General features: G+C 43.9%; 3 protein-coding genes across 3 annotated transcripts; all 3 read right to left on the reverse strand.

The window, feature by feature from the left end:
- Positions 1 to 3439: 3439 nt before the first annotated feature.
- On the reverse strand, positions 3440 to 4084 carry LOC124690552 (protein DMP6-like). Its single transcript, XM_047223923.1, has one exon. It carries the CDS (start codon positions 4082 to 4084, stop codon positions 3440 to 3442), a length of 645 nt encoding a protein of 214 aa, XP_047079879.1.
- Positions 4085 to 4959: 875 nt separating this feature from the next.
- On the reverse strand, positions 4960 to 5705 carry LOC124688117 (putative germin-like protein 2-2). The gene is made up of 2 exons (XM_047221834.1): positions 5582 to 5705; positions 4960 to 5495 (listed from the first exon to the last, which is right to left on the reverse strand). The coding sequence occupies exons 1-2, from the start codon at positions 5703 to 5705 to the stop codon at positions 4960 to 4962; spliced, it is 660 nt and encodes a 219-aa protein (XP_047077790.1).
- A 7811-nt stretch (positions 5706 to 13516) lies between these two features.
- Positions 13517 to 14151, reverse strand: LOC124688118 (protein GLUTAMINE DUMPER 2-like). Its single transcript, XM_047221835.1, has one exon. It carries the CDS (start codon positions 14149 to 14151, stop codon positions 13636 to 13638), a length of 516 nt encoding a protein of 171 aa, XP_047077791.1. The 3' UTR covers positions 13517 to 13635.
- Positions 14152 to 21962: the final 7811 nt, after the last annotated feature.

The following is a 21962-nucleotide window of genomic DNA, read 5'->3' on the forward strand; positions in this document are numbered from 1 at the left end:
TGAACACTTCCTCGCTGGATCCAGTGAGCGGGAAGGCGGTCTGAATCTTCTCTAATTTCAAGTTTACATAATCTGCTAAATTGTATGTACCTGAAAGTGTTTCACGCTACTAATTAATGGTTGTGGTAGGACTGGTTGTACAATTAATTGTGCTACTATGCATACGATGAATTGATGGTGTGTGTGTCAAATTGTGCAATATATTCATCCTCCAAATGATGAATTTCTAGCACCAAAGCATTCAAATCATACCATAGATCCATATTACAGCACCACAATAGCGGCTGAGTGGTCTCCAGACTACCCGAGCGCCACTAATGATCTCCGGGCGTTTGTCTACTTCAACGCAATGTGCGCTCAGTCCACAATCTCTTTCAATAGGCTAGATAATCTCATGTGTAGGCTAGTCTTTTTTTTTGCGGAGAATTTCAGGAGCTTTATTGATTTATGGTTCCGTTACAATCAGCCTTTAGACTGGATACAAGAAAAGCTGGACTCTCATCGAGCCAGCTACTCGTCATCTCAAGCGTGCAAGCTAACTTAGCACAAAGATGAGATGAATTATTCGCAGACCGTCTAACATGCTTTACTAAGAAAGAAACGAAATCCGAAACCAGCTCCCCAACTTCATCTAGGATAGGCGCCACCGCTGAACGATCAACATGACGTGAGTGCCAGAGATTAAAAATCTCCAAACAATCTGTCTCCATCACCACATGAGAGTAGCCTCGCAGCTTTGCGAAAATCACCCCATCACGAAAGGCTAACACTTCAGCCGTAAGAGGATCAGTAACACCCCTCTGGGGCTTACTCCATGCGCCAATGAAAGAGAGGTGTGAGCGAACAACACCCCCTCCCCCACCCTTCTGTTCCTCTAAGCTAATGGCCCCATCCGTATTTATTTTGATCCAGCCCGGATCAGGAGGGCGCCAACACGGTGTAGGCTAGTCTTCTATGAGTGGCTTGTCATCACTACCATCCTCAGGTGTACCAGAACTTAAAAAGATTATACCAGATGCTTCACCTACTTTCTGTGACACAAAAATCATGAAATTTTTAGATTTTTATTGAAATTTAAAATCGAGTTTGTGAATTTTTCAAAGTATTGTGCTCCGTATAGATACACAATGAACATGCATGGGGTCTCACTTTTTTTTTATGCGCAATTTCAAAATTTCAACCAGAGAATACAAAATAAATAAAATAACTTATATGTCGAATCTTCGTGTTTTTTGGGCGAATCATAGAATCTCCATGTTTAATTTCGAAAGGGGCCGAAAGTGAATAAGCTAAAATTCCGAGTGGCAGTTCTTCTGATATTAAAAGTAGGCCACGAGGTGCAATAAAAAAATTACAATCAATACCACATATATTCATAGTAACAAATAGTACATGGTAGAGATACACGAGCCGACTACAACGATTACAAAATAAAGTCTAAAAGATACCAACAAATTTTTGAGATCTTCAAAAAATTTCTTCTTCCAGAACACAATCTTGTACTCTTCTGAAGACAGCCAAAAATATATAACAAACCATAGACCTGTAAGTACCGATGAATGTTCTCCCATAATTTTAATTTGAGCCGCAACGCCAAGGCTGCGTGCACGCGCACAACCATTAAAGTAATCATTCAACATCGGCAAGAGTACTAACACCAGTGTGTCTGGAAATAACAACTAAATAGCCTTGTCGATGTTGATGGGGAACCGAGAGTATGAATCACCATTGTCGAGGACGTAGGAATCGGGGCAAAAACTGCGAGGATAATTCTCCTCACGGCAATAAGGAGAAAAGATCTAAAACTGATCTGACGAATCGACATTTGAACGCCCATACCTAGAGGACTGTAATCTTTCAACATCACCATTGACGTCGGGAAGGAGATCTCGTCGTCGAACGAAAGCCCGAAGATCACTTAATGCAAACGATGTCCTCTCCATTGGTGGTTTGAAGATCACTTATTGCAAACCGATCTATAGAGAAGGCTGAAGTAGAGACGGCTAGGTTTTTAAGAGGTAGCGGCTGTCTTTTTCTGTATTGGTGGTACACATGATGCGATGTGTTTTCTAGGTTTTCAAGGTCCACAAGGTGCAATATTTAGTCCTAGTGGGGATTTGTTTTATGGAGAGGAGGGGTCAGGGTGCAATCTCTTTCTGCAAGGGTCGTCCTAAAATACAAGCCCACTTTATTTTTAGGAAAAATTTAACTAATAATTTGTTCAAAAAAATATTACTTGTTATTTAAAAACCAATTCGGTATTTGATCGATATCGGGCGCTGCACCCTCGAGGAAATTTATCTTCCCGGAGGCAGCGAGATGCGGAAATGATGGAAGAACCTAGAATCGGCATCGTGAGATTAACTGCTCTGATTTCATGTAGAAATTATAGAAACTATACTATTTGTTGTGTATTGATTTGACCCTCACGGAATATATATAGAGGTACAGTAAGGGAAGATACTTGAGTACAATAAGGTCCTAATCCTATCTCCTAGTCTCAGCCTTTTATCTATTCTAACAACTACTCCGGATGTCCTAATAAACTTATATCATATCAAAATATTTTTCCCGATTTTCTAAATGAAGCTCGCATTCTAACCGATCCCTTTGTAAGCCCGACATTATACAACATGATGCTCCTCTTTTATGTCACACCAGCCGAGATGAATTAATCCAGACATAAAAGAACTAACCATGTGAGCTTGGTGTTATCTTTTAATCTCATTTACTAATCCTTAAGCCCTAGCCTATCTCCAAATCATTAATACTACCTCCATTTCAAAGTTTAAGGCTTATTTTATTTTTAGAAAGTCAAACTTGGTTACTCCCTCCGTTCCTAGATATAAGGTGTATAGTTTTTGGCACGAAAATTAAGAAATACATATGGAGAGAAAATTACACAAGGTTTTGGCTGGATTGATCTTGGACAATTGACATGATAAAATAGAGGAGTTTTCAAAATATAAGGGAACACAAGAAAATCCCTAAAAAAATATCCACACAGGTTATCCAAGGCAATATACCTTATATTTTGGAGTCTTTTCTCAAAAAACTATACACCTTATATCTATAAATGGAGGGAATACCAAATATCATTAACATGGAAAATACAAAGTTGATATCATTAAATAGATAACGAAATATATTTTCGTATAGTATCTACATAATATTATATTCTTTGATAGATTATTCTAAAAGTTTGATCAAACTTATTTAGTTTAACTTTTGATAAAAAATATAAGCTTTAACCTTTGGGATGGAGTAGTACACAACAATACAATAGAACTATTGGTCCGGTGAAATAAATGCTAGCCGAAAACTAGAAGTCTTATTCAAGTGATCTTACACCATAAGCAATATTTCTGTGGATTCGATAAACCTAGGTCTCCATTTCAAGCAAACTGATGCATGCACATAAAACAGTTACAGCATTGATTCAAAACGTGGTTGCGGCGGGGAACCCGATTCCTTGCCGCGTGGAGGGGAACATAGCGAAGAGGAAGCTCCCCGCCGCTCCGGCCGCCATGGGCACCGCGGCAAGCAGCTGCCTGGTGGTGCCGGACTCGACGGGGTAGAAGCAAGCCACCACGTTGCTGTCTACCATAGCCACAGCCAGGAACACCACGAACGACAGTACCCCGTGCAACATGTCCCGCGCGCCAAGCCGGTACCTCGTGTCCTGCGGCGCCTGCTGGGAGGCTCCGGCTCCGGCTCCGGCTCCGTCGATGAGGCGCAGGCGGCCGCTGGGCGTGATGAAGCCGTAACGCACGGCGCCCGTCTGGTCGCGGAAGCTGTCGGTGAAGCAGAGGAGGAAGCACGAGAAGGCGCAGGCGCCGATGAGGCAGCCAGTGAGCGCGCGGTTGGCGGCCGTGCAGGTGCCGTCGGCAGTGAAGGTCGGCGAGAGGAACTCGAAGGCCAGCACGGCGCCGGTGGGGAGGTGCTTCGCGAGGTCCGCCGTGCTACTCAGAGCCTTGCCCACCACGGTGGTCGTCGTCCGCGTCCGTCCGTCGGCATTGCCGAGCAGCGGGGCCTGCTGCGTCGTCGCAAGGGACTCGGGGTCGCCGGTTGGCCGGGACGCCATGTGTTTGGTGTAGTGATGAGAATTGATCGGTGCCGTGTACGTAGCTTGTCGATCCTTCGGGATTTATTGCTCCATTCCAGTAGCACTTGACATACCATGCATGCGATGGAATCGAATATATTTCACGTGGTAAACTAGGCTTAGTTATGCTTGTACCAACGAACACTCAAGGAACTTTTGTGACCTACCATCTCGGAATTCCTAAATACCGTGTACGATAGCGCAAAGGACCAGATCTATCAGATAAAGTTGCATGTAGAAGCACGTCCAAGAATATAAATTTCAGGTTAAATTACCCGTCTCATATTGCTGACCCGAGATATCAATTTAAATTTAGTTTGTATGTATCAGAAATTTCTTAAACGTTTGCCCATCATCACGAGAGAGCATAGACTAACATGTAAATCAAACCATCGATCAGTACACCTTACGGAAAGACATTCTTACCATATCATGAAGTTAGTGCATGAAGAGAGTGGTAAAATGAAATCTTTTTTTAGGAGATGATGGAATTATCCATTTCGACGAGATTCACCAGAGTTCATTTAGAGAGGTCATATGCATGACGAACAAACCCAAAGGTACCATAAGTACGTGTGGGTGTGGGTGGAGTGAAGGGAGAAGAATCAGCATCATGAAACATTTAGTACTATCCTAAAGAGAAAATACCGTAAAGAGCAAATGCAGTACATCATCTAAGAGCAACAAGGTCTCACAAAACAATCAACATTTCGACCCACACACACATCCGCACGCACAAACATACACATGAGAACACAAGGTTCTGAACTTACAACATTATAAAAATGCACTGCATGCGAAACTAAGACAAAATAGGAATCAACTTGACAAACAAACACAGGTAAGTCACTCACTTAGAACTGAGCCTGGATCGATTCTATTGTATTCTTCTCCACCTGAAAGGCCTTGGCGATAATATCACCCGAGATGGAAGGCTCTGCTCCAAACACTGCATTGGCTACCGTGATCACTCCAGGGTTCTGGCTGCTCAAGGCTGCAATAGCTACCACGTTGGCTGCGCCTTTGTTGAATTGGTAATGAACAAGGCCCTTAGGGAATACAAACACATCTCCCTTGTTGAGAACTTTAGTGAAGAGCTTGTTCTCGGGGTTCGAGGTCACGAAGCCCACCTCTAAACAGCCCTCTAACACAGTTAAGATCTCGGTGGAGCGCGGATGAGTGTGAGGAGGGTTGAGGCCACTAGGTGCATAGTCGATGCGAACGAGGGAGATGCCCAGGGTATTTAGCCCACCAATCTGCGCGACATTGACCGGGGTGACCACAGCGCCTTGCTTGTTGGCCGTGTTGCCGGCAACATGAAGGCCAGAAAAGTAGAAGTCCTCGGCGACAACTTCCTTTGCATCTTTGCAGGCCAAGCCATTGACGCGAACTGCGTGGATAGATGTGGTCATATAAGATAACAAATACAGTAACTAGTTGCTCGATGCATAATTCTTTGTGGACATATTTATGTACCTTGAGACATCTTGTCTGCAACACAGAAGTCTTGGAGAAGACTCGGATCAGAGGCGGTGGCGCCATGAGAGCATGCCAAGGCCAGGAGAGCTGCTGCAAGGAGCAACACACGCATGGCGGCCATATGGATTTCTTCGTTTCTCCTCACTATAGACAGTGTTGAAATTAGCAGGAATGTGGAAGAACGTGCTAGCTTGAAGCTTTGAGAGAACGGGTTGGTAGATATGTGTGCTGCTTGAAGCTTTAAGAGTGTGATTGGTATTTATAGGGAGACGCTACGCTAGCCGATAAGTAGGAGTATGATATTTCGAATATTTACACATCTTCATGTGTCGAGAACAAGTCTTGTGTGATGTGGGCAGGGGCCTGCACAACGCGTGTTTAGTCCTGACAGCCTGCTACGCATATGCATATATCTATATAGGACGGCTGGATCAAACAAAGAGTGTAATAATAAAGTTATGTTTGAACAAGTCACGTGTATATCGGCCGGCCATGACTAGGATCGAACGTCGGCGGATTGGATACTGAATCGGAATCATTATGTTAAGACTTACGTAAGCCGATATACGCAACACACAAACTATACGACGTGGAGACATCACATTCTAAGTTTTCTTTCAGTTGATAATTTTTTGTACTCGAAACAATCATTTTGCATTGAGAACACGTCCGACCAAAGCGTTTGCTTAAGCTATCTCTCTAACTCTTAAGTACTATCACCTGAGCCATGGTTGCATGCGCCAAGAGCATGTCCTCCCTCTGTAGCCTAGAATATGAATTGTTTATATTGAGATTTTACACTATTATAGCATACATCATTGGCTATCTCTAAAATTTTATTTTGGATTTTTTAAAACTTTAAAACATGAATTATAAGTGTTTGTAAATAAAGAGCTACATGTTGCTCAGCCTCCGTTTCAAGTTTTCCGGTCTGAAATTCCCTATATAACAAGTACGGAAATATCTAAAAAAAATCCATCTTTTGCTCTACAGACCTTCCACTGCATCAAAATTCTGGTTCTTCCAAACCGCAACGTCAACGTTTATCTTGGCGAACCCCCTAGCTGGTGCTATCCATCTCTTCACAATCGGTAAACAACCATTGCTTAGCACTCGGTTCTGCAGTTCTGGATCAATGCCCAGACACTGCAAGCCATCATACACTCCGACAACGAATCGCGCAAGGAGTTAGCTTCACCGCATATCCCCCATGATGCATTCGTGGCCATGTTTCGCCGATGTCTCACATCACCCTTCAGGATTGAGTTCTTCACCAATCTCCATAGGAACACTTGTATCTTCGACGTACCTTACCCTTCTAGAGTGAGGTCCAAACTTTCTCCTCTCTCTTCTGGTCTGAAGATGTTGCCTTTCCTTGATTCCTTCCAACAAGGCCTCGCGTCGACGTTTAGTGTTAACAATTACCCTGTAAGCCGATCTTACTGAACATGGAAATCCGTAAAGTGTGCCCAGTAGCGCACGCGGGCACTGCACCGCCTGAAGTTTATCCTGAATGGGCCGGCCCATTAATTCGTGTGCTCGCTTAAAAAGAAGTAGCATTGTTTTTCACTTTTAACATCCGAGATCTATTCCAGTGGTTGCCAATCCTGTTCAGGACATCTTGAGCTGAGTTCGAACCCCAACACCTCCACGGTTTGCAACCATATTTTCCAAATTTAAAAGAAAAAACATAAACCTGAACAAAATTTGAATTTGAGCAAATTTTGTATCTAAGCAAAAATTAATTCTAGGCATCTTTCGAATCTGAAAAAATTGAACAAATTATAAATCTGAACAAAATTTGAATTTGAGCAAATTTCGAATCTGAGCAAAAAATAATTCTGAGCAAATTTCAAATCTGAGAAAAAAATAATTTTAAGCAAATTTCAAATCTGATTTTTTTTTGGATTTGAGCAAAAAATTATTCAAAATTTAAAACAAATTCAAATTCAAAAATAATCAAAAAACAGAAAAAAAAAAAGAAAAACATAAAAAGGAAAAACTAAACCGGCGGAAACCGGCCAATCCGGAAAGGAGAAAAACAGAAAAAAGAAAAAACCGAACCAAAAGTTCTAGATAGTTCCTAAAATCGGGCTAGTAACACATATGGGCCGCGGCACGGTCGCTCTGCCATGCGTGCAGCCGTGCAGGCGCTAATACACCGCGATCCCTATCCTCCGCTCATTGCGGGAGGGATCTCTCTCCGCATACCCCCCTCCCGTCTACGGGCCTTGCCCAGAATGGTTCTACGGGCCTTCTTCTCTTGCGTATCTAGCGACACAGTCCCCCTCGACAACGGTTCTACGGGCCTTTTTTTTTTGTTTTTCTTGTTTTGCCGGTCGGTTATTTAAAACTTTTTAAATTTTGAACTTTTTTCGATTTTTGAACATTTTCCAAGTTTGTACTATTTCCGATTTGAACTGTTTTCAAATTTGATTTTTAAAAAAAATATGAACATCTTTTAATCTGAACAAATTTTATGTTTGAACAATTTTTAGGTTCGAACATTTTTAGATTTGAAATTTTTGGAATTTGAGCAAATTTAAGTTAAACATTTTTTGATCTTGAACATTTTTTGAATTTGAACTTTTTTGAATTTGAACATTTTTTGTATTTGCACAATTTTTATTCTAAATAATTTTCAAGTTCCAACATTTTTCGTATTAAAATTTTCGAATCTGAACAATTTTTAAATTTCAACATTTCTAAAATCTGAACAAAAGATGGAAAGAACGAGATAAAAAAATTCGTGCGTGACAGGGTTCTTTACGTATGTGGATTGTGACATGGGCCGAGCCCATCTTAGATCGGGACACAGTAACTTTACGTATGTGGATTGTGACATGGGCCGAGCCCATCTTAGATCGGGACACGTAATTCTTTAAGCGGACGCGAGAGCTGTCATCGCTTAAAGCGTTGTATAGGGCCAGTCCTATACACCGACCAGGTCGGTGCCGATGCGGTTGCCGCACACCCTGGTTGGGTATTGGGCCTAGCGCATTTAGCGTTTTTCGTTTTCGTTTCGTTTTGGCTTTCGTTTTTTTTTCTTTTTCTGTTTTCTGTTTTCTGTTTTATTTTCTTTTCTTTCTGTTTATTTTTTTTTGTTTAAATTGAAAAAGTCTATATATGAAAAATATCTAAATTTGAAAAACGTTCAAATTTGAGAATTACTAAAATTCAAAAATTGTTCAAATATGAAAACTGTTCAATTTCAAAAATTGTTCAAATATGAAAATCGTCCATATTTGAAATTTTGTTCAAATATGAAATTTGTTCAAATTCGAAAATTGTTCTAATATAAAAATCGTTCAAATTCGAAAATTGTTCAAATATAAAATTTGTTCAAATTCAGGAATATTCAAATTTGGAAATTGTTCATAGAAAAAAATAAATTTTTGTTCAAATTAAAAAAATTTCAAATCTGAAAAACGTTCAGATTTTTAAAAAGTGATTTCTTCTTAATTTGAAAAATATTAAATTTGAGAAATGTTCAGATTTAAAAAAAGATTTCTTTTAAAAAAGAAAACAAACAGCAGAAAACAAAAAGAAACGAAAAAAAAACAGCTTACCTGTTGTTGGGCTGCGGCCCAGTTGGTAACGTGGGGCGCGTGGGGTGTGCGGTAACCCGATCGGCACCGACCAGCTCGGTGGGTAGCACCTCCCGTTGTATAGGGGCTCCCCACACCCCACATCTAGGTGGAAGATAGGTTTTTCCACTGAACACCCCGATTCTCTCTTGGTAAAGCAGCAAAATAAAAAGAATTGCAGTTGGTAAAGCCCGAGTAGAAACTTGATATGCCGTAGGTAGCCAGCGGGCCAGCCTACCAGCCCAGTCTGGTTATACAGAACAAATCACAAGGAGTCGACCACAGCCCACAGGACCGTTGAGCGCACGAATCGCACATAGCATCACAATGACAAGAATCAGACTTTAATGAGAGGAAATCTGGGCATCCGAAAATTAGTAAAAAAACGAACGATTGAAAGTATTTTTGGGAGGAAATAATTGAAAGGTTTTGAACACGTTGATTGCAACATGGTTCAATTAGGCTGCCAGATCAGCTCCGGCAACCATACTGCGATCAAGTTTTGATCTTTTTGTTACACACATCAGCTACCAAGTGTTTTACCAGCAGCGAGGTGTCGGGAGTTGACCTCAGCTTACTGTTCCACTGCATGAACAGATGAACTTAAGCTCTACCAGCCCATGAAAAGATGGTGTCTCTGGCGGCAGGTATGGCCAGCCCGGGATGGTCGCCGGGATGGGGCCCGACCTAAATAAAGGCGGCAGTCCTAGGGCCTCTCTTGGGTGAGGAGGAAGAACTACCAGAGGTCTGGACTCGCGATCTGGCCGGAGTGTTGAGTTCCGGAAGGCGCCGTCGGAAAGTGTAACAGTGCTTCTATTGCCTGGAGTTTGCTGGATCGGTGGTATTCGGTCGCGCGCACCCATGCATTTATTCCGACCGTTTGGTCTGGAGGGAGCGGCGCGAAGCTCTTTTCTGTGTTGACACCAAGTGACAGTTGATCCATGGTGAAGTCAGAAGAAGAGAATATCATGAAGACCGGATTGGAGGACTAGCGAATCGGGGTTCAAATCTTTGCGCTGTTGAGGGGCTTGTTTGGTGTTCCGGACTTCGCAGCAATGGTATGGAAGTGGGGGCGGCAACACATGTTTAGTTCAGAGTCTTACCTTTCAGGGTGAAAACCCAAGGTCTAGCCTTAACTAGTTGTGTCTGGCAATGTCCTTGTTGAAGGCATTGTTTTGAGAGCGAAGACTATCTTCAGGGTGAAAACCTAAGATCTTGGATCGGGCGACGGCGGCGCAGGCGCACTGTTCCCTTCTTGGAGGCGTCACTTTTGAAGAGTCTGATTTTCAGGTGTTGCCTTGGTGGTGGTTGTATTACTGTTGCTAGGGCTGTGATACTGTAGCGGGACTTTTATTTCTTAGTTTTCTTTTTCTCTTTTTTGGCTGTGTGCATCCGTAATGTTTTAGAGCATTGCGTTGTTGCAGAGACTGGGTGTAATTGGTATCCTTTGATATTAATATATTCCCTTTATCGAAAAACCAGCCCGATTGAGAACCGCTTTCAACCGGGAAAACGCGTGGAGCTCGTGCACAACAGGGCTTAGCTCTCTCATTTGCGGGTAAAAGGGAGTTTTATTAGTCAGCAAGTGTTACAAAGCGATTATTCTCAAGAATCTGAAGAATGTAATCATGTCCCCAGCCTAACCAAACTACATTTTTATGATTAACTCTCGCTAGATTGGCAAGGTTATGATTAGCCCTAATCTGAGACCGCTCCACTTTTACAACATCACTAACTCTCTCATGACTAGACGAAATTCTAAGCTCTGAAATTAAATGAACTAAAAGTGATCTATCTATTGTGTTCTCCTCAGCGGCACGAACTAGTTGAGAACAATCTATTTCAACTATGCCTGGTAGTTGGCAATGTTGAAGTGCCAACCTCACTCCTTCCAAACACGCCTGAAGTTCGGCCTCCAACGGGCCGCTACAATGCTCCAGGAAGCGGCACACTGCATTGCCATGTTCATCACAGCATACCATACCCTCTCCCGCTGCTCCATCGCTCTAACAGTCGTAGTTGGAGGAAACTACATACGTAGCAAAAGGTTCGAAGAGCAATATTTTACACTAAGGGCATCTCAAGCGGATAGACACAAATGGATCAGCTGGTCTTTTTTGGTCCATGCGTGCAGGAGTCCCAGCGCAAACATACCAACATGAGACACATTCATAGCCAAAATTTAGGCAGCCAATGCATCGCCACGGACGTAACACGTACCGCTCATGTGTCCTTCTTCTGCCCCCGGGCCCGCCTTCAAGTGGGGCAGCGGCCTCTTCGCCTCTTGCACGAGCTAGTTTCACTACGAAGCCATCAATGGCTCACTTCAACTTTAGCAGCCACGTTGGCGGGCAGTAGTGGTCTTCAGCGCCGTCGTCAATGTCGTGGGAGCTTGGAGTCCTAGACAACAATGGGCAAGGTATCTTGGCCGTGTAGGAATCCCAAGAACTATCGGGTCCTTCGGAGCGAAGCCGAAGAAGCCGCACCCTGTCAATGTGAAAGTGGCTCTATCGTTCCAGGACGGGGGCAGGTTGGGATGACGTCCACCTCCCCGGCGGTTGCCACCTTAGTGCACGGAGGGTTTCTATGCCGCTGGTGCCGCGGCATAGTCAGGCGCGACTCGAGGAGATCAGACACCGTAGGGCTCTCCCGCCTCCTGGTCTGCTTGGGGACCCGCCTACGTCCTCGACTCGTTGATGTGGGACACCTACAGCAACATGAAGTGAGATCCGCGGCGTTGAGCCGGTTTCCTCGGCGATGACCAGTATGACTATGACGCTACCCCGCCCATGGGCGTGAAGATATGGAGGACGAGGAGGAGACGCCAGTCGCCGAGAGTGAACTCTTCTAGAGCAAGGAGGTCCAGGACGACATGGACAACTACATGGGCTACCTCGCCTACCTGGCGGAGAAGGCCAATGAAGCGGGCATATGGAGGACCAGCTCTCCCACATGTTGCGTGGCCTGGACAAGGAGGAAATGTTCACGCTCGCGATGAAGCCCTGCGGAATGTATCTTCTATTTTCTATGCTTTTTTTATTTCCTTCCGTACTATGTAAACTAAAGTAAAATTTTATCCAAAAAATGCATCTGACCGCTACGCTACCCCGACCAAAACGAATAAGTGTGGTCAGAGTGTCAGACGGCCAACTTCATGTTCGCGATCCGACGGACAGATAGACGAAAAACGAATATATTTCATGTTCGAAATGCGTCCGGCCAGCTAAAGTCCTCCAATTAGGGCTGGACAAAAAGCTCGAAGCTCGGCGAGTTAAATGAGTGCTCGTTTGTTCGACTCGTTTGAGCTCGGCTCGTTTTGTTAACGAGCCGAGCTGAGCAGCAGTTTTTGCTCGTTAAGGTTAACGAGCTAAACAATTGAGCTGACTATGCTCGTGAGCTACTCGTTAAGATCGGCAACAACCTATGCTTCACCAGTTTTGACAGCTTGAGTCCCTTTAGTTATCTCAAATATTTGGCAAGAAGGGGCCAAGCAAAATAGTGCTCTTTAACCATACTTGAAACTCCTATAGTAGGATCTAAAAACCTATGCTTCCGCTCTTCCTCACCAGGCAATGCACACATATTTTCTTTACATTGCCTCCTTAACGATCCTTAACGAGCTGCTCGCGAGCGCTCGCAAGAACATAACGAGTCGAGCTGAACAATGATTTCAGCTCGTTATTCTTAACGAGCTTAACGATTCGATCCTTTACAATCACGAGCTTAACGAGCCGAGCCTTAACGATCCGAGCAGCTCGTTAGTCCACCCCTACCTCCAATGTCGACCGGGTTCATAATTCCAAAATTCTCGGATAGCCGGATATGCATGACATGCATGGTCACATGCAGGAGGCGACGGGTCGATGCGGACAAAAGAAAAACGACCGGAGACGGCTCAGCCAAAACCTGTCTTCGGACCCACTGATCATAGCCGCTTCAGGTCTGACCTGCGATTATGATGCATGTCTTCCTCCATATATAATCTTTTAGGCCAAAAATAACACTAATACAAGTAAATGTTTACTCATGGTCTGGCTACGTGCTGCTAGGTGAAATACGTAATCCTCCTGTATTTTTCAAACCTCTCAAACTTGAAAATTATTAAGAGTTTCCATATGAGCACAGCTACTCAAGATCACCGGGAGAATTTGAAATCTCCAGCTTTCAAAATGTTGATTTTCCCCGTAAAATTTGGATTAAACGATATACTCTCTCCATCCTATAAAACATGTCGGAGATTTGTCAAAATTCTAATGTATCAAGATGCTAGTTAATGTTTACATCTAAATTTAGAAATATCTCAGACATGTTTCATGGGACGGAGGGAGCCTAAGCGGCCAATAATTGCCTATCTATATAATTTACACTTCCAGAATTAGAAAGCACGGAAATTCCCAAAAGAAAAACTAACAGAAAATCACAGATAAAACCTTTCAATGTTAATCGTACTTACTAGTTATCCCGCTAACTAATTACAGAACTAGTACTACTACTAGGTTGCTCACTTCGGCTATGCGCGTCGTCTTCGTAGCCGGCTGGCCGCGTGCCCGCCACGCGCGCACCGGCCATCTTCCTCTCCTCCGACCTGCACGCGGCGCAGCATGCCGTCGCGTCGGCTGCCTGCTCGGCGCCGCCTTCCGCGTCACGGCCCGTCGTCGTCACCGGCGTGGCCAGGAAAGTCGGATGCTCGTCGCCGGCCATGATGACTACCACGTGCCTCTGCCACTCCCCTGCCAGCCTGGCGACCGAGCGCTTCTGGCCATCGGTTTGGTCATCATCGCCCTGGCCGGCGAGGCCGCCGCCGGAGAGATTCCAGTAGGAGCAGGCCAGGGCGACGAGCGAGAGCGCGATGAGGCCCAGCATAGCCGCGAGCCCGCCGAAGAGGTACGGAACCGGCGAATGCCACGGCGAGCGGGGCGCCGCCGCCGAGGAGGCCGCGGCAGGAACGTGAGCCATGGGGTACTCGGCTCCTGGCCTCATGGCACGGGCTGTGTGTTTCAGTGACAGCAGAGTGTCTCTCTGTTGCTTGCGTCTTCTTTTGTTAGCAAGTGACGAAGTGTTCTTTGGGGTAGTGTGCTCGAACCGATGGTACTACGCGGCAATGGGCGTTTTATATATAGACGTACATGAGCGAAGCTCCTCAAACAGGACATCAGATGGATGAGAAAATTAATCACTTTTGATTTTAATGTACGGTTTGTTATTAACTGTATAGTGATGTGTTGTGTTTATCTTATAACCTGCTGATAAAAATTACGCAAAGTAGGCAGCATCGGGTGTGAATGATATAAGCGCAGAATAAAACGATAAACAAAATAAGATTCAGACTACTATAATACTATATGTAAAAGCCGATCGCGAGAGGCCCCTAGGTTAATGTTCATGCGCGGATAAATAGTGCAGCGCATGAACAGCGTTTGGGATTTTTTTCACATGATTTTTTTTAGTTTTTTCCGGCAATTTACCTGACAATTCCTTATAGCAGGTTCTCAGCTTTGGCAGAAAATTTAAAAAATCTTCAACTTTGACAAAACAATTCTTGAAAATAATTTCTCACCTTGCGCAAATTTATTTCAGCAATTTGCCAGCGTTTAACTTTCGCAGCATTTTTTTAAGGTTAGCTATTTAATAGTATTTTCTGAGAGTCGTTGAGTATCGATTTTTAAAAGTAATTTATCGATACAAATTTTCAGCTTTAATTTTAGTTTACTGACGTTAGCAACCTACCACTAATTTTCCGAGCCGCGTTACTTATCTGATAGTAATTCTTTTTCACTACTAATTCCACAACAATAATTTCTTAAGCGTGTTTCTCGAATGGCGTTTTGGTCCACGTTCTCTGGCGTTACTTCTTCCGCACCTCACCTCTACTGTAAAACAATTATTTATCATTCGTCGACTCTTTTAACTGAAAAAGATATCAATGCATACTATAAAAATATTTTTTTATGAACACATACTACTCCTTTTTCCTACGTCGACTTAGGAAAATAAGTACTTCAATATTCGCCGCCTCTTTTATCCGGGGAAAATATTACCGTCTATATTTATGATACCACTTCAACAGTAGTTTACTGATTGTTAGCTATCCTGCTTATTCCGCAGCAGCAATCTCTCAAGGGTGTGTCTTCAACGGTGTTTCGGTCCACTTATCTAGCCTTTTCCTACATTAACTTCGGAAAATAAGTAGTTCAATATTTGCCGCCTCCTTTATTCAGTGAAAATATTATCGTGTATGTCCATGGTACCACTTCAATAGCAGTTTACCGACGTTAGCTATGTAACAATAATTTCCCTAGGGGCATTACTTATCTAATTGTAAATTCTTCACCGCAAATTGCGCAACATCAATTTCTCAAGCGTGTCTTCAACGGTGTTTCGGCCCAGTTCTCCGGCATTAATTCATCCGCAACTCTACTCTAATTAATTGTTTTAATGTTCATAGATTGTTTTATCCGGAAAAACTATTAATGCATACTACTCTTTTCTTCTACACTGACTTTGGAAAATAAGTGCTTAAATATCCGCCGCCTCTTTTATCCAGGAAAAATATTACTATGTTTGTCCATGGTACCACCAGCAAAATGTATTTTGTCCACCGCTCATCCTCCATTTTACATGGAGAAAATAGTACTATCTTCTACCGTGTCTTAAGAAAAATGCACTTACTCCATCTTCCATTGCCTTTGTTAGATGGAGAAAATACTATCATCTTCTTTTGTAGCAACTTCGATTTAGTCGTCCAAAATACTACTACTTTCTCTATGCTATCTTGCTCTACAGTTCGTCACCTTTTTCAATTGCAGTGCATTGTCCTCGCTTAGTGTAGTGTTATTTGCATACTACCTTGTTTTATTCCCATCGCCGTACAATCATCCGATGATTTTTATTCTTACTAGCTATCCTCTTTTTTTCATCGTTCCATGCCTACGGACGATAGAAAAACTTCCAAGCCGTGTCACTACAGTAGCTTACGTTGTTTGAACAGTGCTTTCACACCAGCATTTCTGTGATACTTCATAAAATCAGATATTGCATTATTTTAACCAACGATCTAGACAGCAAGGGCACGGTGTATCGCCGAACCAACCTTCCTAGTAATGCTGATCACTAGCTAATTCAATCAAAAGTTTGAACCAATTAGAAGGATTAGGCAATATATTTATTTTAACACTTCCCACCACATCAGTCGTAGGTTGCAGAATCTTGAACTTGAAACCGTTTGGCTCGTCCTTAGCATGTGTTCGATGTAGACCGCTGGATCTTTTTTAATACTACGTGCGCATGATCTTAAACTTAAAACCTCTTGACTCTATCATATATTGTTGATGCACGAGCCAACTCAATCAAAATTCCAAAGTGATGAAAAGAGGATACAAAATGTTTTTATTTCAACAGCTACATCGGAATAAATTACTTACATTTGAATCACTCAGTAGAGAATAACAAATATCTAGAGTCGATGTGCAGTTGTTTATTGCCTTTCTAGTTGTTTATCACCTTTGTGTAAAGTTGGCACCTTATAAGGCAGCCCATTGTATGACGGTATATATTTCAACCAAAAATGAGGTGGAGGAAAGGAAGGGTCAACCACTCGCTCTACTTTCTTACATCCTAAGCGCAATAATCGAGGTGAAAATTTAATTTGAAGTACGATCTAGGTGTCACAATGCAGATATAAGAGCATCTCCAGTCGCGTCTCCCGAAGCAATTTCGCGCAGGACCAAAAAATGGTTCCAGCCGCGTTCCCCAAAGTCCATTTTTGTCCGGTGCGCCCCGATACGGTGTCCGGCGCCCCGAGCCCGTCCCCGCCCCACAGGGGACGCACCGGGGACGCCGGACACACCGAAAAGCGAGGCGGGGAGTGGCGGGGCCGACCCGTCAGCGACACAATAAATTTTAACCTAACCATCGCCTACCTCGCGACGGAAGTTATTGGCACACAGCGACGGTGCAGTTCCCGCAGAGGCGCAGCGACGCGTCTCATCGCGCCTAGCTCTGCGTGCCGGCGTTAATGAGCGCTACCGCTCCCCCGCCTCCCTTCGGGCTATAAAAAGGGCCGCCTCTTGTCGTCCCTCTCACACACAAACCCTAGCGCCTCTCTCCCCAACCCTAGCCGCCACCATCTCAACAAGAGACGACGCCATGTCTGGTAGAGGCGGAGGCCGAGCTCGCGGCCGTGGTCGTGGTCGTGGTCGTGGTCGTGGCCGCGGCAGAGCGTCACGCTCGCCATCGCCTGCCACGTCGTCGTCTTCACCGTCGGAGATGGACGTGGATCCGGGCGTGCTGTTCGAGTTCGTCCTCGTCCTCAAGGGCGACCCACGCGGCATCCAGAGGCTGCCGGATTCCTTCGCCGAGTACGTCACCAGCGACGACCGCCCGCGCACGATGCATCTGCGGGAGGCTGCGTGCGGCTACTACCGGTGGATCGTCGACGTGATCTACGACGCGTGCGGCAAGATGTACCTCAACATCGGCTGGGAGAAGTTCGCGCGCCACCACAGCCTCGAAGTCGGCTTCATCCTCCTGTTCTCCTACTTCGGCGACAGGGACATGAGCATCAAGGTCTTCGACGAGACGCACTGCCGCCGGGACTACCACGGCAACAGCACCGACGAGGAGGACGACTGATGATGAAGAGTGTTGTTTCTTCGCAGCGAATACGTGCACGGAAGTTTCTGGTTGTTCCCCTCATCGGTAGAACCAACAAGGGCACCATCCTTCCGCTGGATTTTCCAGTTTGGGTGACTAGGTGTGCCCTCGAGTGTTCTTTCTTAGCAGCGAACACAGGAAATCTTTCGATGCACGGCCTAGTTAGGTTTAGTTTTTTTGCAAAATTTTATATTTGTGTCCACCATGGTTCAAACTATGGAAAACCATGTTCCAAACTGTGTTTTCCTGTAAACCATGTTCCAAATTATGTATTAGTTTATGGAAATTGAAATAAAAATGCCAAAAGAAGTATTTTTAATGTTTGGGGGCGGCGTTTGAGGGACGCGGCTGGGAGACGCGTCCCCCAAACGCGGCACGAACAAAACACGTCCCCAAACGCTCAATCCGGCGCTCTTTGGGGGACGCTTTGGGGGACGCAACTGGAGATGCTCTAAGATCCTATGCAATTGGGACAAACTCATATATGTAATGATCATGACCAAATTTGGTATAGGAAAAAACTCTACATCTGTTTGCAAGGCAAGCAACTGCATGCGAACTGACTTTGTGGCACCATGTTAGCTCCGGCCCGTCGTATAAGTTTAACACATCAGTACTAGACCACGAACTACAAATCTGATGGTATATGTTCAACATGAACATAAACAATGAAACATGTGTGTTTACTAAAAATGAAGACTGAAAGCTACATTTGAAGAATCTTACTTAATTAGCTGCTAAACAAATAGAAGAAGGGAACCATAGTAAAGAAAAATGGGGTAACTTCAAGATTATGAATGCTATATTTTTCTAGAAACATGGAGTACAATGTAGACTCCGCAGGCGCAAACACCTCCATAAACACACACATAGCTTACTAAAGATTGAGTTGGGGAGATTCAAGTCGCCGAAACTCGCTTCGGCCACCTCGATATCAAGGGGGGCATTGTTTCTCGGTGAAAGAATAATATGCATTATTGATACTCACACACACATGATATGCTGGTTGATCACGGCATTCTATAAAATTGCAGCACTGAGATAAAAATCCTCACATATGTTTCATGCAATCCTCCTTATCAAATTTTACCCAAAAAAATACAATGGCAGATCGTAACTAAGATTAATTATTGTTATTATCCATAATCGCTAGGTATATGCACTTATGATTAATTAATGCATTAGTCGATTGAGCAATACATACATGGTCAGAGAGTAGAGACCTCAACAAGCTTTATCTCCAAAATATGTGAGAAAATTCCCCACCAGAGGTTGAAGCCATAAAATAATCACTCGGTTAATCACTATTGAACTATGAGGCCAAACCAAGTGAAACCCACTATCATGGACGTCTGAAGAAACTACCATGTAAGTTTCGGTAAAATAGTAGTTGCTGAAATGTTAGTGGCGCCGTACTTGGTTTGTTAAAACAAATTAAAAACTATCTACCGAAATATATCAAAATGGGTATGCTACATGTACCATGTGACTGTGTTGGTGAAAATGATTGCCAGCCAAATAGGATTATGATGACCAACTACAATATTGAACATAGAAGACTCAATAAACCATACCAAACTAATATTTACACATGGACGATTTCTTCTTGGTGTATAACTGCGAGTGGACCTTGTAAACTGAGCATCGATAGCTCGTATGAAAATAATTTGAACATGAAATATACACATCCCGACTACAACATGAAGCAAAATATCCCAAAAACCTACATTTTGAGAAATCTAAATACATCAAACGTCCGTGGTCAGTCCATCGGGCAGCCACTTGTCTCTCACCAATTATTGAGAACTCTCACGATATCCATTTCTGCATCGAGAGAGTTTTGTTTTATGGGCAAATGCTTGGACAAAGTCGAGAAATTAAAACTACATATGAAAGGTCTTTTTGATCCAACGCACTCAAAACTAACAAAAGGTAAAACCACCTAACGTCATAGATAAGATTGCTTATCTTTATGAAAAAAAAGATTCCTTATAAAAAAAATGGAAAATTATAGTGTACTTCCTCCTTCCTATCTACATGCGCTAATTATTTTTTATGTGTAAAAGGCCGCCAGCCATCATATCTTAGAGAAAGACAAATGAGCTATCTTTCTTTATTGTTAGTCTTTTTGAGCTTTTTGGGAGAAGAAATGTGTTCGGGGTTGTCGACAATGACTTGGATAGGACATCACAAAAAAAAAACATGTACACACAAAATGCTAGCAGGTCGTCGTTCTCCCTTTCTCTACTTTAGGCACGTAGCGTCTGCAAGAATGCATAAGTAGATTACCACACTGGTTGTGATTGTTTAATCAACACATGCCTACTCTATGATTATTGCGGAAGTTGGTAGGAATCACGGTGTATTACAAGGCTGAAGATACAAGACTATATTAGTGTATATTTTTCTTTCATCGAAGTGCTTATAAAAATGGCAGGACCGCAGGAAGAATATATATATTTATTACTTGATCCTATGAACAAGAGGGTTTTTAACATTATCATGTGTAAGGGTATTTTACCCTTATCCATTATTTTGGTAACAATGACACCGTGCTAGAGTACTTGGCCTAATATGTTTATAAGGATAATCTCAGGTATTAGCCAAAGAGGCATAAATGGTGTATCAAAGGAACAAGAAGGCTAAAGGAGACCCCCCACTTCAACAACAATCAAAAAGGGGTCTACAGCAGAAATCCGGTCTGCAGCCCGGTCCAACCGGCCCACCAACCGGCCAGTCCGGCGTGCTGGCCGGTCTACCGGTCGCCAACCGGGGCGAGTCCGGCGCGTGGCCCGGTCGACCGGTCGCCAACCGGGTTCCAAACGAGGACCCAGCAGTTCCGGTTGCCGACCGGTCAGTCGGCCTACCAACCGGAGAGTCCGGCGTGCGGCCCGGTTGACCGGTCGCCAACCGGGCGTCAACCGGCCGCCGACCGGAGGAGCTCCAGGACGACGCGAAGTGATTCCGGTCCCTGGTCCGGTCCGACCGGACTCTGCACCGGGCAATCCGGTCTGTGGTCCGGTTGACCGGGTTTGTCGAGAGAAAAGCTGAGGTGGCAAGTGACCAACGGCCATATTTCGAAGAACACTATAAATAGGCCTTCTCCTACCTCTGAACAGTTAGGCACTACACTACAAGTTGTTCTTGAGCTCTCTCTCTCTTACTCAATTGCTAGAAACACCAAAAGCCTCAGATCTACCTCCTCCTCCACCCAAACTCAAATCCCTCCGCGGAATTGTTAGAGGAGGACCCGATCTACTGTTCTACCAAGCCAAATCTCATTCCCCCTTGTATTCATCGAGAAGCTTGCTTCCTAGGGTTCCTTGGAAACCCTAGGTGGGCAAGAGGAGTCCGGAAGCATCCGGGCTGTGGATTTGCTCCGGGCAAGATTGTGAAGGTTTGGAGGCTACCTCAAAGTCTACCACAAGTGAGTGAGCTATTCCTTCGTGGGATAGGCTCCGGGGAATAGGGTGAGCCTTCGTGGCGTGGGGAATCCTTCGTGGGACCTCCACCCCTCCAAACGTGACGTACCTTGTTGCAAAGCAAGGGAACACGGGAATACATCCTCGTCTCTGCGTGCTATCGGTTATCTCTAACCGAACTCCTTACTTGTGATTTAACTGCTTGTGAGAGCCTTCGTGCTCGAGTTAGTTGTATCCTCATATAGGTTGTTTCACCTAGTTTGCATTAGGCTCACCTTTATATTCCGCAAAGCCTAATATTGCAAAGAAAGAATTAAAACTTGTAGAAACCTATTCACCCCCCTCTAGGTTTACCATCTCTATACTTTCAATTGGTACCAGAGCCTGGACTCTTATTAAGGGCTTCACCGCCTTAAGAGTGAGATGGATAAACTCTTCGAGGGTCTAGATGGCGACTCTAACCTTTCGGTTAAAGAGATGAAATCTAGACTCTTGGCATATGATGCTGATACGTCTCCAACGTATCTATAATTTCTGATGTTCCATGCTTGTTTTATGACAATACCTACATGTTTTGTTCACACTTTATATCGTTTTTATGCGTTTTCTGGAACTAACCTATTGACGAGATGCCGAAAGGCCGGTTGCTGTTTTCTGCTGTTTTTGGTTTCGAAATCCTAGTAAAGAAATATTTTCGGAATCGGACGAAATCAAGAC

This window comes from Lolium rigidum, chromosome 2 (assembly GCF_022539505.1).
Source record: "Lolium rigidum isolate FL_2022 chromosome 2, APGP_CSIRO_Lrig_0.1, whole genome shotgun sequence".
Lineage (NCBI taxonomy): Eukaryota > Viridiplantae > Streptophyta > Magnoliopsida > Poales > Poaceae > Lolium > Lolium rigidum.

Bases quoted from the DNA above. Each gene is read 5' to 3' on its own strand.
- LOC124688117 (XM_047221834.1), bottom strand. From the start codon at position 5,705: ATGGCCGCCATGCGTGTGTTGCTCCTTGCAGCAGCTCTCCTGGCCTTG. The intron at 5,496-5,581 runs GTACATAAATAT...CTATCCACGCAG, and splicing joins TGCAGACAAGATGTCTCAAG to TTCGCGTCAATGGCTTGGCC.
- LOC124690552 (XM_047223923.1), bottom strand. From the start codon at position 4,084: ATGGCGTCCCGGCCAACCGGCGACCCCGAGTCCCTTGCGACGACGCAG.
- LOC124688118 (XM_047221835.1), bottom strand. From the start codon at position 14,151: ATGAGGCCAGGAGCCGAGTACCCCATGGCTCACGTTCCTGCCGCGGCC.